At 37.3% G+C, this 13,932-nt stretch overlaps 1 protein-coding gene across 1 annotated transcript in view; it reads right to left on the bottom strand.

The window, feature by feature from the left end:
* Positions 1 to 9,363, bottom strand: part of KIAA1377 (KIAA1377 ortholog) — a 99,115-nt gene extending 89,752 nt beyond the window's left edge. Inside the window, exons 1-2 of the mRNA XM_006833949.1 lie at positions 9,236 to 9,363; positions 937 to 1,056 (exon numbers count right to left, since the gene is read on the bottom strand). Coding sequence (XP_006834012.1) covers positions 937 to 1,056; positions 9,236 to 9,363 — 248 coding nt within the window. The remainder of the gene's footprint in view (positions 1 to 936; positions 1,057 to 9,235) is intronic.
* Between the last annotated feature and the right edge of the window lie 4,569 nt (positions 9,364 to 13,932).

The following is a 13,932-nucleotide window of genomic DNA, read 5'->3' as shown; positions in this document are numbered from 1 at the left end:
TTTTTTTTAAAGGTAAACAATTTTATATTCCCCAATGGGATTTACAACACATGCCAATGATGTAGTTAATAAGCTCTAGGGACTTTCTGCTATTCATGTATTGAAGAAATGACAAGACAGAACAACAACAGTAAAAAAAAAATGGCAAAACCACTGCCTCAAAATTTAAAAATCCAATAATTTAAGAAGTCCTTAAAAGTGTTAAACAATGATTGCACACTTTGTATTTCTACTTTGAATTCCAGTCTCCATGGGATGTTTTTTTATCCCCACTCACATTTGCACTATTATTCATATTCTTTTCTACTTTTGTGATTGGATGAAGGCAGCACAATTGGGAAAATAATATGGAAATGAATTATAAATCAAAATTACAGTGAATTTCTTTAGAAATTAACTACTAATTAGCAATAAAAAAATTCACCATAAAATCTAAAGAAAAAAGATAACACTCTTTATAGTCATTTTAAGATGTATATATGACATTGTGATGTGCCCTGCTGGCACAGTGGGCTAAATGTGGTGCTACTAACCACAAGTCCAGTGGTTAAAATTCACCAGTTGCTCCACATAAGAAAGATGAGGCTATCTGCCCCCACAAAGATTTAGTCTTAGAAACCCTGAGGAGCAATTCTACTCTGTCCAATCGGAACCAACTGATGGCAGTGGATTTGGTTTGGTTTATATGACATTGTAATAAACAGCTCTATGACAGAAGACTATTAAGGTCACAGTTAGTGAATTAGACAATACACCACCATCTTTTGTTTTAGGTAGAAAAACAGTAATAAAATTTACAAAGCCACAAGAATATTAGTATTTTATACATAAAGCACTATCGTTAGGTCAGTTAATAAAATGCTACTAACTAGAGAAATTACTAATTTACAATTATTTTGAAAATTCTACACATCTATACAGAATATAATTACTTACTTTTTTCTTCGGTTTGACTCCACAAAATATTTACGTGCTCGATTTCTACATATTTTTTGTTGCTGTAGTAATATTTGGCGCTCTTCTTCTAAATTTTTCTCTAGATTAATTTTCATATCTCTAATAGTTTAGTATAAGTTAAGGACAATGGTTTATGACTTTACTGTATGAGTATCAGTGCTATCTGATGAACAGAACTACATTCTCATGCTAATGATACAATGTTTTTATAGCATAATTAGTACGGGTACAAATAAGTGTTAGTATAAGGCTGGTTGAGGCTTTATGTAAAAAAAGTTTTAGTATGAGAACTTCAGACACATCTCACTTTTCCCAGGAAAAAACAAATTACTTTTCAGAAATCAAGAGCTCAGATAAAGAGACTCATATTTTTTCATTCATTATACAGATATTTGAATATTTACTAGCAAGATAACTATCTTAGGCATGTACATAGGAAAAAGAAAGGTTATATATTACTAGTAGAAAGTAGATGAATTAAACAGTTCAATAGATCCTTTAATCTGTAGTATTAAAGTTAAACTCAATAAATAGAAATATAACTGGAATGATTGGAAAATAGTTATTTACAAAGTTAATGATTTACTTATAAATTCCAAAAACTCTAGGAAAACCATGCAGAGTAATATGTTTAGCCATAAAGTTGCCAAAGAAAATTAAAATTTTTGGTTACTCTAATCAAATTAACATTTTGGTTATCCTAAATCCTTTTCATTCGTTTGAAATTTATTATATTAAATTTAATTCATTAAATAGATTGTATGGATGAGCTCAGTGATCTTCCCCATTTATCTAGTTGAATTTCAAGTTACAATCAACTTTATCAAATTTATCACAATATTTGTTTTTAATGATTTTGAATTTAAAAAAATGGTCATCTTGCATATCAGTTACCACTTTTGTTTTTTTATTTATTGTTCTATAGTTTGTATTGTGTCTTTTATTTCATTGCAATGATTACAATCCCCTCAATGCATCATCATTCAACAATACATGCCTCTATTCCCTCTTATTATTATTATTATTATTATTTTGGATAGGCACCAAAACACTCAGGAATATACAATTATCCAAACAACCAACAGTTAGTTACCACTTTGATCACTATTCAAAACCTCATCTTTAGATACAGAAATAATTGATATTGCAATGAAGTTATAGATTACAGGGTATAGCTAGTTCCCTTCTGAGACTAAGCAGCCTGCTTTAAATCTTTACGAAAGCAGAAAGCCTCATCTTTCTACTGTGTAATGGCTGGTACTTTCAAATTTTGAACTTGATCTTGAGGTTTCCATGAGTAAAGGCTCAAAATATTCTTGATGAGATTCTCTTAATTTTTTATATGACAGAAACTGTTAATAGTAAAACTGAATACTAGAAATACACTCAATAGTAAATTATGCTGTCCATAATTTAATTGCTAATTCAAAACATATTAATTTTAGGGTTCTACGATCTCTCTGAAGGGGACCTGATGGTATAATGGTCACGTGCTCAGTTGTTTGAACCCACCAGCTGTTTTATGGGAAAACAGGCCTGGTGACTTGCTCCAGTAAAGACTACAGACTAGAAAACTCTATGGGGCTTTTCTATTCTGACACATGGGATTGTTAATGAATCACAGTCTATTCAGTGGCATATAATACCACCAAAGTGGTTCAGTGTAAATATTATTTAAAAATCTTATTATATGTTTTAATACAATCAATTTACTTGAGTTTTATGGTTGTTTGAACCTTTCCTAATGGGAGCTCATTCTTTTTCCGTTATGTTGCTATTTAGCTGGTGGTGCCGTGGATTAAGCATTGGTCTGCTAACTGCAAGCTTGGTAATTCAAATCTATGTCCATATAAGACAGGTAAATCTATCTGCTTTCGTAATGATTTACAGTCTCAGAAATCCTATGGAGCAGTTCTACTGGACTTTAGTCAAGTTTCTTCATTTTCAAGGTTGATGGTCTTCCCTCTCTTGGCTCATCTTTTAGGTCTTGTGGGCCTTCCTTAAAACAAGGTCCATCTAAACGTTGTATGTTGGGTAGCATTCCTGTAAACTTGTGCAAAACTTTGAATGATTTGGGAAGATGTCTACTTGAGTTTTGTTAAAAATTTGCTCTTAGCCTTGATCTCAAAATCATTTTTTTCCCAAGTCACAAAAAGAATTGTTTTTTTTTTTTTTTACAAGGTAGTGTAATGACACTAAGACAAGCGTATTACTGAGAAAACTTGTCTCTAGCCATCTACTAATCATAGAGGCATGTTTAAAAACATTTTGTTTGGAATAAACCAGTGCATATATAGACTGAAAACCCAATAGCAAAAATTTTTTACATTCTCATATTCATATTCATAACAAAACACATAAGGGGTGCAAACGGATGCTTATTAAACACGTTGTGGGGTTGGTTTACCACAAGGTAGAGGACAACAGTCTTGTGTGACAACTCGATCAAGTAGTATAATGTAGTACGTAAAGTTTATTCTTTACATCCTAGTTTGAGGAATAGCATCTGAGGCCCTAAGAGCCTGAGAGTAGCTAACTAAGAAATAACTATTGGTCTCTACGGGTCCAGAGTAAGAGAATGAATAAACCCAAAGACCCAGAGAACTCCACAAGACTAAAAGTTTGCATGAATCATGACCTCTTCTATTCTGAGACCAGATGTGATATCTGGGTACCACTATCCACTGTTCTGATCTGGAACACAATAGAGAGAGCCAGATAGAGTGGGAGAAATATGTGGAACAAAGTCAAATTCTTAGAGTTCAGACTTACTGGACCAGTTGAGACAGGAGGAAACCCTGAGAGTATAGCCCTGAGATACTCTTTAAACCTTGAGCCAAAATGATTTCATGAAGTCTTCTTTTAGTATCAGACTGTTAATAAAATAAACAGTATCACTCATGAGTACTGTCCTCATTTAAACAACCATCTATGGGAGACCAAATGGTCAACTCTTACTCTAAAACAGAAATGAGAAGACACAGGGGCAGGGAAGCAAGGTTTCTGTGAACAAAGCAACCAAAATGGAAATAATATAAAAGTTGACAGTGTGTAAAATACAACCAAATTATGTAGAGTTGTTTGATGTGAACCTAATTTGCTGTGTAACCTTTAAACGAAAACACAAGATGTTTCAGAAGTATGTGTATCAATTTCAAAACCTCAGAAGAATATTGTTGTTGTTGTTAGGTGCATTGAGTCAGTACTGACTCATAGTGACCCTATGCACAGCAGAACGAAACACTGCCAAATCCTGGGCCAACCTCACTACTGTTGCCACACTTGAGCCCACTGATGCTGACATTTTGCCAATCCATCCTGCTGGGGTCTTCCTCTTTTCCTCTGACCCTCTACCTTACCAAACATGATATCCTTCTCCAGTGACTGGTCCCTACTGACAAAATGTTTGAAGTATTAGAGACGAAGTTTGGCCACCTTGGCCTCCAAGGAGCACTCTGGCTGCACTTCTTCCAAAACGCACCTATTGATTCTTTTGGCAGCCCATGGCACTCTCAATATTCTCCTCCAACACCGTAACTCAAAAGCATCAGTTCTACGATCATCCTTATTCACTGTCCAGCTTTCGCATGCATATGAGGTCCCTGAAAATACCATGGCTTGGGTCAGGTGCACCTTAGTCCTCAAGCTGACATCTTTGTTCTTCAACACTTTAAAAAGGTCTTGCGCAGCAGATTTGCCTAATGCAATACATCGTTTGATTTCTTGACTGCTGCTTCTTTCAGTGTTGATAGTTGATCCAAGAAAAATGAAGTCCTTGACAACTTCAATCTTTTCTCTGTTGATAAGGATGTTGTTTATTGGTCCAGTGGTGAGGATTTTTGTTTTCTTTACATTGAGATGCAATCCATACCAGAGAATACAGAAGAATAGGGTAGTATTAATTTTTTTTTTTAGAATGACTAGGTAGAAAATTATGTCTTACATTTACACATTAGCAAAACAGAGTACTTCCCATGTTTGATTACTTATTTTAAGTTTCTTTATTGGTAGTCAGTTCACAGCAATTGGCCATTTATCTATATATAATTTGAATTTTGAAAATCAATTTCAATACAGATAGACTAGGATGTTAATCCTCTATTATCAGTGCAGGTATTTTTTCCCCAGACAGTCCCAGTTTTCTTTAATTATGCACTTTCTCCTTACATTGATGTTTTAAATTAATTTTTAGAGTTACCGTCAAACACATGAAAAATGTTGAAATTCTGTTAGTTTTCCTTTGTAACTTTACATTTATGTCCATATTCTTTATTCATTGCAAGTTTATTTTGAAATGGAGTAAGAGGTTTGACTCAAAGGTAGAGTCAGAATATAAATGACTGTTTTTAGAGGTCTGAATGAGATAGATTATTAAAGAAGAGCTAGCAGCATTCTTGGGATCAAAGAGACTAGTAATTACAAGTATAGACAAATCTAAGCATGTTTACCACTGTAGGGGGAAAAAAGATCATTAAAAGAAATGTAAAATAAATTATGAGAGGTTTAGGTGGGAATGATTTATGATGCATTGTTACTGAGGAAATAAGGAAAAAAGGGCTGGAAATAAGGGCACAATTGAATGGATTCACATTTTACAGTAAAAATGATAGCCCATCAGTGAGTAGAAGAGAAGGTGGGCAAAAAAATAAAAGATGTGGTAGGATGGAGGGAGGGTGTGGGTTTGTAGTGCTGTCTGCTGGGAGGGACCTGAGGAGGTTCATGGCATCAATTATCTTATAAAGGAAGTGGAAGGTGATAAAGATCCAGGTGTTAACAGCACAGGTGTTAACTTGTATTGTGTAAAAACACCACTTCGGTTTTCTGTCTATGGGGTTTGTGGGAGAGTTTTCTCATTTATAGTAAGCACCGGCATTGAGGTGCAGCCTAGAGTAACTATTAAACAGAAGGCAGTTTGTTGGCAATATATTGCTGTGCATGATAACGTGGTGCTTTATATAGTGAAATAAGGCTTATATAGATATATTTACTATTTCCCATGTGTTATTGGGAAGATGTGGTATTTGGGATTAGGCAATATTCAAGTGAGTATTTTTTATCCATGCCATATCCTACATACTCTATGAACAGAGTCCTCTTGGACATGTGTCCCATATAATATTTAATTAAAATCCATCATACCTAACACAAGAAGCCCTGTAGCACAGTGGATTATGAACTGGGCTGCTAACTACAGGTCAGTAGTTCGAATTTGCCAGTTGCTCCTTGGGAGAAAGCTGGGAGTTTCTGCTCCCATAAAGATTTATAGCTTAGGAAACTCCATATAGGGTTTCTGAGTCAGAACCACCACCACCATCATACCTAACAAAAATTTAAAAACAATGAAGTTAGCATTCATTCAATTAGTGAAAAATATTATATTATCTACAAAATCTTACCAAAAAAAAGAATTAGGCAATGAAAGGATCAATTAGAAAATCCTGCTCAGGTAAAGCTGGAAAACATGAAGGTGTAGTTGTGTCACCCTATACTTAGTTATAAATCTTCTCAGACAGCATTTTAAGTGAAGGAATAGAGAAGTAGTATTTTAGTAGCAACTGGGTGGTTGAGGTAGGAGTAGTGCAGAGAATCAAGGATGTGGGACAATAGTTTAGATAGTCAGGAATAGGATATAAACTAAGTAGGGAGAAAGAGTATCAAGGTAGTGCTAGGATAAAATGGAATTATTTATGAGAAAAAAGGGCCCACTATGAGGGCGATATGAAAGAACTTTCTTTACATTAACTTTTTGAACAATTTTTATTGTTGTTGTTGTTAAGTGCTGTTGAGTCGATTCTAACCCATAGCGACCCTGTATAGGGTGTTCAAGGAGCAGCTGGTGAGCTTGAACCGCGGATCTTGGTTCAAACTAACTCTGCAGTCCAGCACATTAACCCACAGCACCATACCAGCAAATATTAATCAGATGAGCTTCATAGGTTTGGTTCTTTAATAGCATTAAACTTGTGACTCAATGAGAAAACATCTTTAACAGAAACCTGGATGGGCTGTATGGAATTTATACTCAAAACTCATGTGGTGAAGTTTTAAGACTATGATTTTTTTGTCCCATTGGTGTTTGTCCCATGGCTCATGGTTATTTCCTGTTTTACTTTTTAATTTAGTCATTCATTTAACAAATTTGAGTACACACTCTGCATCAGGTATTCAATGGGATACAAAGCTATTGTTGTTGTTGTTAAGTGCTGTAGAGTCTACACGACTTATAGTGCTGATCCTACAGTGCCACACCAGGAGTCCACATAGCCATTTGTGAAGTGCCATCAAGCCAGTACCTACTTACAGTGCCCTTGTATATGGTTTCCAAGGAGCGGCTGGTGAGCGTATTAACCCACAGCACCACTAAGAATCTCCAAATAATACTTACAAAGTTGCTTTAGTGGTTCTCCAACTAGCCATAATGATAGTTCTTGATTTAGTATTCATAGTCTTTATTCAAAAAGAATTCTATTCAAATTTAAAATCTTTATAACTTTGAATTTTATCAAAGTTGGGCATCTATTGAAATGACCCTCTATAACTTCCTTAATTTTAACTATATTAGGGAGCTCCCAAAAGTTTGGAAAAATTCCATTACCTTTTAATTCCACTTTTCACAGAATTCGGAAACCTCCTGGTATTTCTAGGAGGTGTTAAGTGCTGTTGAGTTTGTTTTGACTTACAGCGACCCTATATAAGGTTTCCAAAAAGCCACTTGTGAGCTTGAACTGCTGACTTTGCATTCAAAACTGACATTGCAGTCCAGCATAGTAACTAGCAGTGCCACACCAGGACTAATATTTAAGTATATTTTTAGTAATAATATATTTTTTTTAACAGAAAACCATCATTACAGTGTTGCATAAAGTCAGTTTGGTTGTGTCCATTCAGTGTATTGTTGAATTCTACTTACAAATATTTCCTTTGATGTTTGCATTAGTGTTCATATGCATAAAGTCTAAAAAAATTAAGTCTATAATTGTTTGATTAGTGGAAATAGAAATATGGCAAATATGCTTTGCCAATGAGCCATTTACAATACTTTTGTATTTCCAATTTAGAAACAAATCAGGGTAAGTGCAATAGGAATTCAGTATCCAAGAAAATATAATGGCAAGGGACAGGGCGAAATCTATACAGAAATGATCCTGTTTATTTCAGACTACATCAGTGACTGAATACTATAGTTTGGAGTATAACAAGGAAAATGCCAAAATGAATAGGATTAACAATCAACAGAAGAAAAGAACTACAGGCTGCTAGAGCAAACTACCATTTCGAGCAGCTTGACAAAGAGAAAAACGACAGAATGAATGGAAGCTTAAGGACAGCATAATCAGAGAATGGTCATTTATACATTTTGGGAAGCTCTCTACATACGTGTCTTCCTCGCTACTCTTGGATTTCTAGCATCTAGCACAGAATGGGCCACGAAACAGGCGCTCAATAAAAACGAACTGTTACTCAAGTTGTAACTTTCCAGAAGAAATGGGAAACAACAGGTTTAGGAAGAAGGGTTAATTTGGAAAGAGAAGACACTCGTTATCGAGAATGATTATACAGCATCATTACTGAGAACTAATTCCTTTGAGAGTACAAAGGTTAAATTCTAATGATCATAACATGCCCTCAAAGAATAAACATGGTTTACATATTTTGGAAAAAATAAAACTCACTTAAAAAAAAAAAAAAGGTTTCTACAATACAACCAACAGAAACACCAAAGGTGGGCTAGAGTAACTTTGAGAGGGACAATCAGAGATAACCCAGTTGGTTTAGCACCCAGGTTCCTTGTTTCTAGTTTCCTCTTTGCTTTCTCTCTTGACAACAGATTTGGCAGAGGACAGGGAAACAAAACAAATTACCAGTGCTATCCTTTAGGGGCATGCTGGGCTAATGATTAAAACATGCTCTTGTAGGACAGCAAAATATTTTACTTGTGCAATTCCCTAAGTAGCATAAGAGGTATATAATATGCAAGTAAAGCATATAATGGCATAAGACGTCTAGAAAGCAAAATACAATCTCTACGGAATACATGGTTGATGTGTTTTAAAATTCACAAAAATTTCATACCCAAGTTAAAAAATGGGAGTGGGAAGGGTAACAGGGTGGGGGAAATGGATAAAATGTTGTAATCTTAGGTATTAAAGTACGTATCAACCCTAAGATGACTTGCTAATTTCCATCACCTTGCATCAGTGGCAATTATCTAATGGAAATAAGAATCTGTCCTGCTTCCTACACCGTTACCCCGGCAGCCCCCGCTTGGGAAGGATACAGGTAAGCGCCAGGTCGGTGACGCCAGTCTCTCTGCGGAGGGCTAAGGGGGCCTCTACCGCGGCTGTCCGAGGATTCAGCTCCCAGATCTGCCACCGCGCTCCGGGCCCCAGGCCTCCCGGCCAGCATCCTTCACCTCCGCGCCGCCTCCCCGCTCGCCCCTAGCGCCTCCCTCATGGCAGCTCTGGTTTCCTCCTCCTCGGCTCCTCCCTACACGCCGTCTCTCAGACCCCGCGTCACGGGCGCGGAAGGGTCGGCCGCGACAGTCCTGTCTCCCGCGCAGAGGCACTGGTGACTGTAGCGGCGAATGCAGCTGCGGCGGGGTTGATCTTATCCGGTAGCGGCAGCAGCTGCGGCAGCGACCCAGCTGACGCGGCCGCCATCTTGACAACCAACCGACGCCGCGTCCTTCGCGACGGAAACCAGGGAGTCGGGGGCGGGGAGGGGCGAGGCGTCCGAGGCAGCCAATAGAAGATTCCAGAGGCTGTCCCAAGCCCCTAACTTTGAAGTAGCCCAGGAGAAGGTGGGTGGAAACTCTAGCCTTCTCAGGGACGCGTAGAGTTGGTGGAGCCCAGAGTTGGATTTTGCTTTAGGGGCGGATTCAGTTCTACCTAATTTTTTACGTGGTCTTTTTATGGGCTATTGAAAGTGATGAAAGGCATTGAGATGGAAAATCCCCAGATACAAGCAAACGTCACCCTTGGGGATTCCAAAATGATTACTTTGGGGGTACTTTATTGTGTAACTATCAAATTCTGTGGTGGAGTTTTGAGTGTGAATCTTTCTTATCCCTAAATGCCATCTCTTCAAGAAGCTGTATGAAGTGGATCTTTTCTTTCCTTGCTTCCTCCCACCCACTCGAAGCAGAATAGAGTTCTGCTATTACCTTTGCAGTGATCTTCCCTATCATGTTATTTTTGTTAGTGTCATCGAGTCAGTTCCTACTCATAACGACTTTTTGTACGGTTTGTTGTTGTTAAGTGCTGTCGATTTGATTCCGACCCATAGCAACGCTGTATAGGGCTTCCAAGGAGCAGCTGGTGAACTTGAACCACAAACTTTGCAGTTCAAACCAGCTTTGCAGTCTGAAGCATTACTCCACAGCGCCGCCAATCTTCGTGGGAGCAGAAAGCCTCATGTTTCTCCCGTGGGTAGGCTGGCGGACTCGAACAGCAGACCTTATGGTTTGCAGTCCAGTGGTTTATCATACAGAACCACTGTACTCCTTCCTTGTCATAGCCCTGCCATACAGTCTGCATTTCACGGACTCCTAAATGCCAGAGAGAGAGAGAGAGTCGGTTCCGACTCATGGCGACCCTGTATAGGGTTTCTGAGGCTGTAAATCTTTACGGGAGCAGAAAGTCTCCTCTTTCTCCCGCGGAACAGCTGATAGTTTCAAACTGCTGACCTTGTGGTTCACAGACATAGAGAAGCTAAAATGACTGGAAGAAATGAGTAGGTAAAAGAGAAGAAGAGAAAATTTCAAAAAGGAACTTGAGAAGACAAAGTATTATAATGACATGTTCAGTGATCTGGAGTTAGAAAACCAAAAAAGAGCAACTTAGCATTTCTCAACCTGAAAGAACTGAAGAAAAAAATTCACTCCTTGAGTTACAATATTAAAGGATTCTATGGTTAAAATATTGAATGACACAGGAAGCAGCAGAAGGAAATGGAAGGAATACACAGAGTCACAGTACCAAAAAGAATTGGCCAATGTTCAGCCATTTCAAGAGGTAGCACATGATCAAGAACTGATGGTATTGGAGGAAGAAGTCCAAGTTGTACTGAAGGCATTGGCAAAAACAACAACACTTCAATGAAGGCAAATTCTCTAGTAATTGATGGAATACAAATCAAAGTGTTTCAATAAACTGATGCAACACAGGAGGTACTCATTCATCTATGCCAAGAAATTTGGAGGACAGCTACCTGACCAATGGATTGGAAGAGATCTGTATTTGTCCCCATTCCAAAGAAATGTGAACTGACAGAATGCAGAAATTATTGGACATTTATCATTACTACCACATGCAAGTAAAAATTTGCTGAGGATAATTCAAAACTGTTGCAGTAGTACCCTGACGGCCAGAAATTCAAGCTGGATTTAGAAAAGGACTTGGAACTAAGGCTATCATTGCTGTCAGAGGGATCTTGACTGAAAGTGAAGAATATAAGAAAGATGTTTACTTGTGTTTTATTGACTTTGCAAAGGCATTTGAATTTGCAGATCATAACAAAGTATGGATAACATTTCAAAAAATGGGTGTTCCATAAAGCTTAATTGTGCTCATAAGGAACCTGTACATAGACCAAGAGGCAATAGTTTGAACAGAACCAGGGGATATGGAATGGTTTAAAATCAGAAAAAGGTGTGTGTCAGGGTTGTATCCTTTTATCATACTCCTTCAATATATATGCTGAACAAATAATCTGAGAAGCTGGATTATATGAAGAAGAACATGGTATCAGGATCAGAGGAAGACTAATTAACAACATGTAATACACAGATGATATAACTTAATATGCTAGAAACAAAGAAGACTTGAAATACTGATGAAGATCAAAAACTAACACCTCATTATAAGGAAAAACATCTTCACAACAATTATCAAAACTCATAGAAGCAACAGTCAAGAGATCAAATAAAGTATTGTATTAGACAAATCTGCTGCAAAGGACCTCTTTAATATGTTAAAGAGCCAAGATGTTACTTTGAGGACTCAGTGTGCCTGATTCAAGCCATGCTCTTTTCATTTGCCTTGTGTGCATGTATGTGGAAATTGGATAATAAATAAAGAAGACCATAGAAGAATCGATGCATTTGAATTATGGTGTTGGCAAAGAATATTACAGAAGAACAAACAAACCTGTGTTGGAAGAAGTACTGCCAGAATGTTTCTTAAAAGGAATTATGGAGAGACTCTGTTTCTCATTCTTTGGACATCTTGTCAGGAGGGCTCAGTCCTGGAGATGGCCATAGTGCTTGGTAAAGTGGAGGGTCAGCAAAAATGAGGAAGACCCTCAATGACATAGATTGACACAGTGCCAGTAGCAATGGGCACAAACATAACAACAATTGTGAGGATTATACAGGACTGGGTAGTATTTCTTTCTGTTGTGCATGGGGTCACTATGAGTTAGAAATGACACAATGGCATGTTACAATAGTGATACTAGGGTTCTAGTTCATACATACATGGCTTATTCCAAACACAAAGTGTTTAAACATGTCTCAGTGTCATCAATGGATGGTTGCAGGCAACTTTTATCAGTAATTTGTTGTTGTTGTTGGTAAGTGCCGTTGAGTTGATTCTGGCCCATAGCAATCCTGTATATGGTTTCCAAGGAGTGGCTGGTGAACTTGAACCACTGACCTTGTGTTGCAAATGACTTTGCAGTCTGATGCATTAGACCACAGTGCCACACCAGGACTCCACTTGTCTTTTTCTGGGTAGGGTGTCTTCCAAAAAACAGGATATTTTTGTGCCATGGAAAAATAATTTTTGAGGTCGGGGTAATATAAACATTTTAACAAAACTCAACTGGACATCTTCCAAAATAGTTGAAGCTTTCCAACAGGTTACGGTAATGCTATCCCACACAGGACAACAGCTTTTAGATGGATTAAGAAATTTCAGGAAGTTCAGAAGATCTCAAAGGTGATTCAAGTACAGGGAAAACTGTCATTCTTGATGATGAAAGAAACTGTAGCTGAAGCCCAGAAGCTGGTAGACAAAGACTATAGAAATACCACTGATGTGATAGCTACTGAAGTTGAGATTTCACATAGTTCAGCATTTTCAAATTTGAGTGAACATGTTTCAGCTCAGTGGGGTGCCAGAGGCATTGTATGATCAGCTAGCTCAAAGAACTGATGTACCCATCAGTCTCTTAAGCAAGATCGAAGGTAATGAAGATGATTTTACATAATGAATAACCAGGAATAAGTCTTGGAGTTACCAATAGTATCTAGAGAGCAAGGGCTAATCAAAACAGTAGCTTCCATGGGGGATCTCCTTTAAAGTCAAAGCAGAGAGGTCAGCTTAGAAGGTTATGTGGACTGTTTTTTGGGATCTCAAAGGGACAATCTTGATAGATTTTCTTGAGGGACACAGGATAATCACAAAGGCTTATTATGAAGTTTTAAGAAAATTGAAAAGTGCAATAGTGAGGAAAAAGGCAAAAAAGTTGTGCCAAGAAATTTTTTTTCCATCACAGCAATGTTCTTACTCATTACTCAAGGGTAGCAAGGGTTGCTCGATGAGAAGTTTGTTGTGAAATCATACTCTTATCAACTCTACAGCCCTGTTCTTGCCCCTTTAGACTTCTTTTTGTCCCCAGTTCTCAAAGAATATTAACAAGGAACACAATTTAAGTTCCTCAAGGATGCCAGCACTGCTGTTTTGATGTGGTATAAATTGAGTACAGAATGCTTCAGAAATGACTTAATGGCACTTAATAGCAACAACAATAAATTGGATATTAAAGTTTAAAAACAAATAAGCCTGCTCTTAAATCAGTACTATTATCTTATTATCTGACTTCCATAGAATCTGTATTTTGACCTACACTTTTTTGTCTTTTGAAAAAATATTAGCTCCTGTAGGCAAGACAATTTGATTATACATTCAAATTGAACCAGTTTTCATAAACCAATGAAACTCCTGAAATTGATAAAATGGAAAGAGTGTTCTG

The sequence above is a fragment of the Chrysochloris asiatica genome, unplaced genomic scaffold, assembly GCF_000296735.1.
Source record: "Chrysochloris asiatica unplaced genomic scaffold, ChrAsi1.0 scaffold00008, whole genome shotgun sequence".
Lineage (NCBI taxonomy): Eukaryota > Metazoa > Chordata > Mammalia > Afrosoricida > Chrysochloridae > Chrysochloris > Chrysochloris asiatica.
This window is presented reverse-complemented; position numbering and strand designations above follow the sequence as displayed.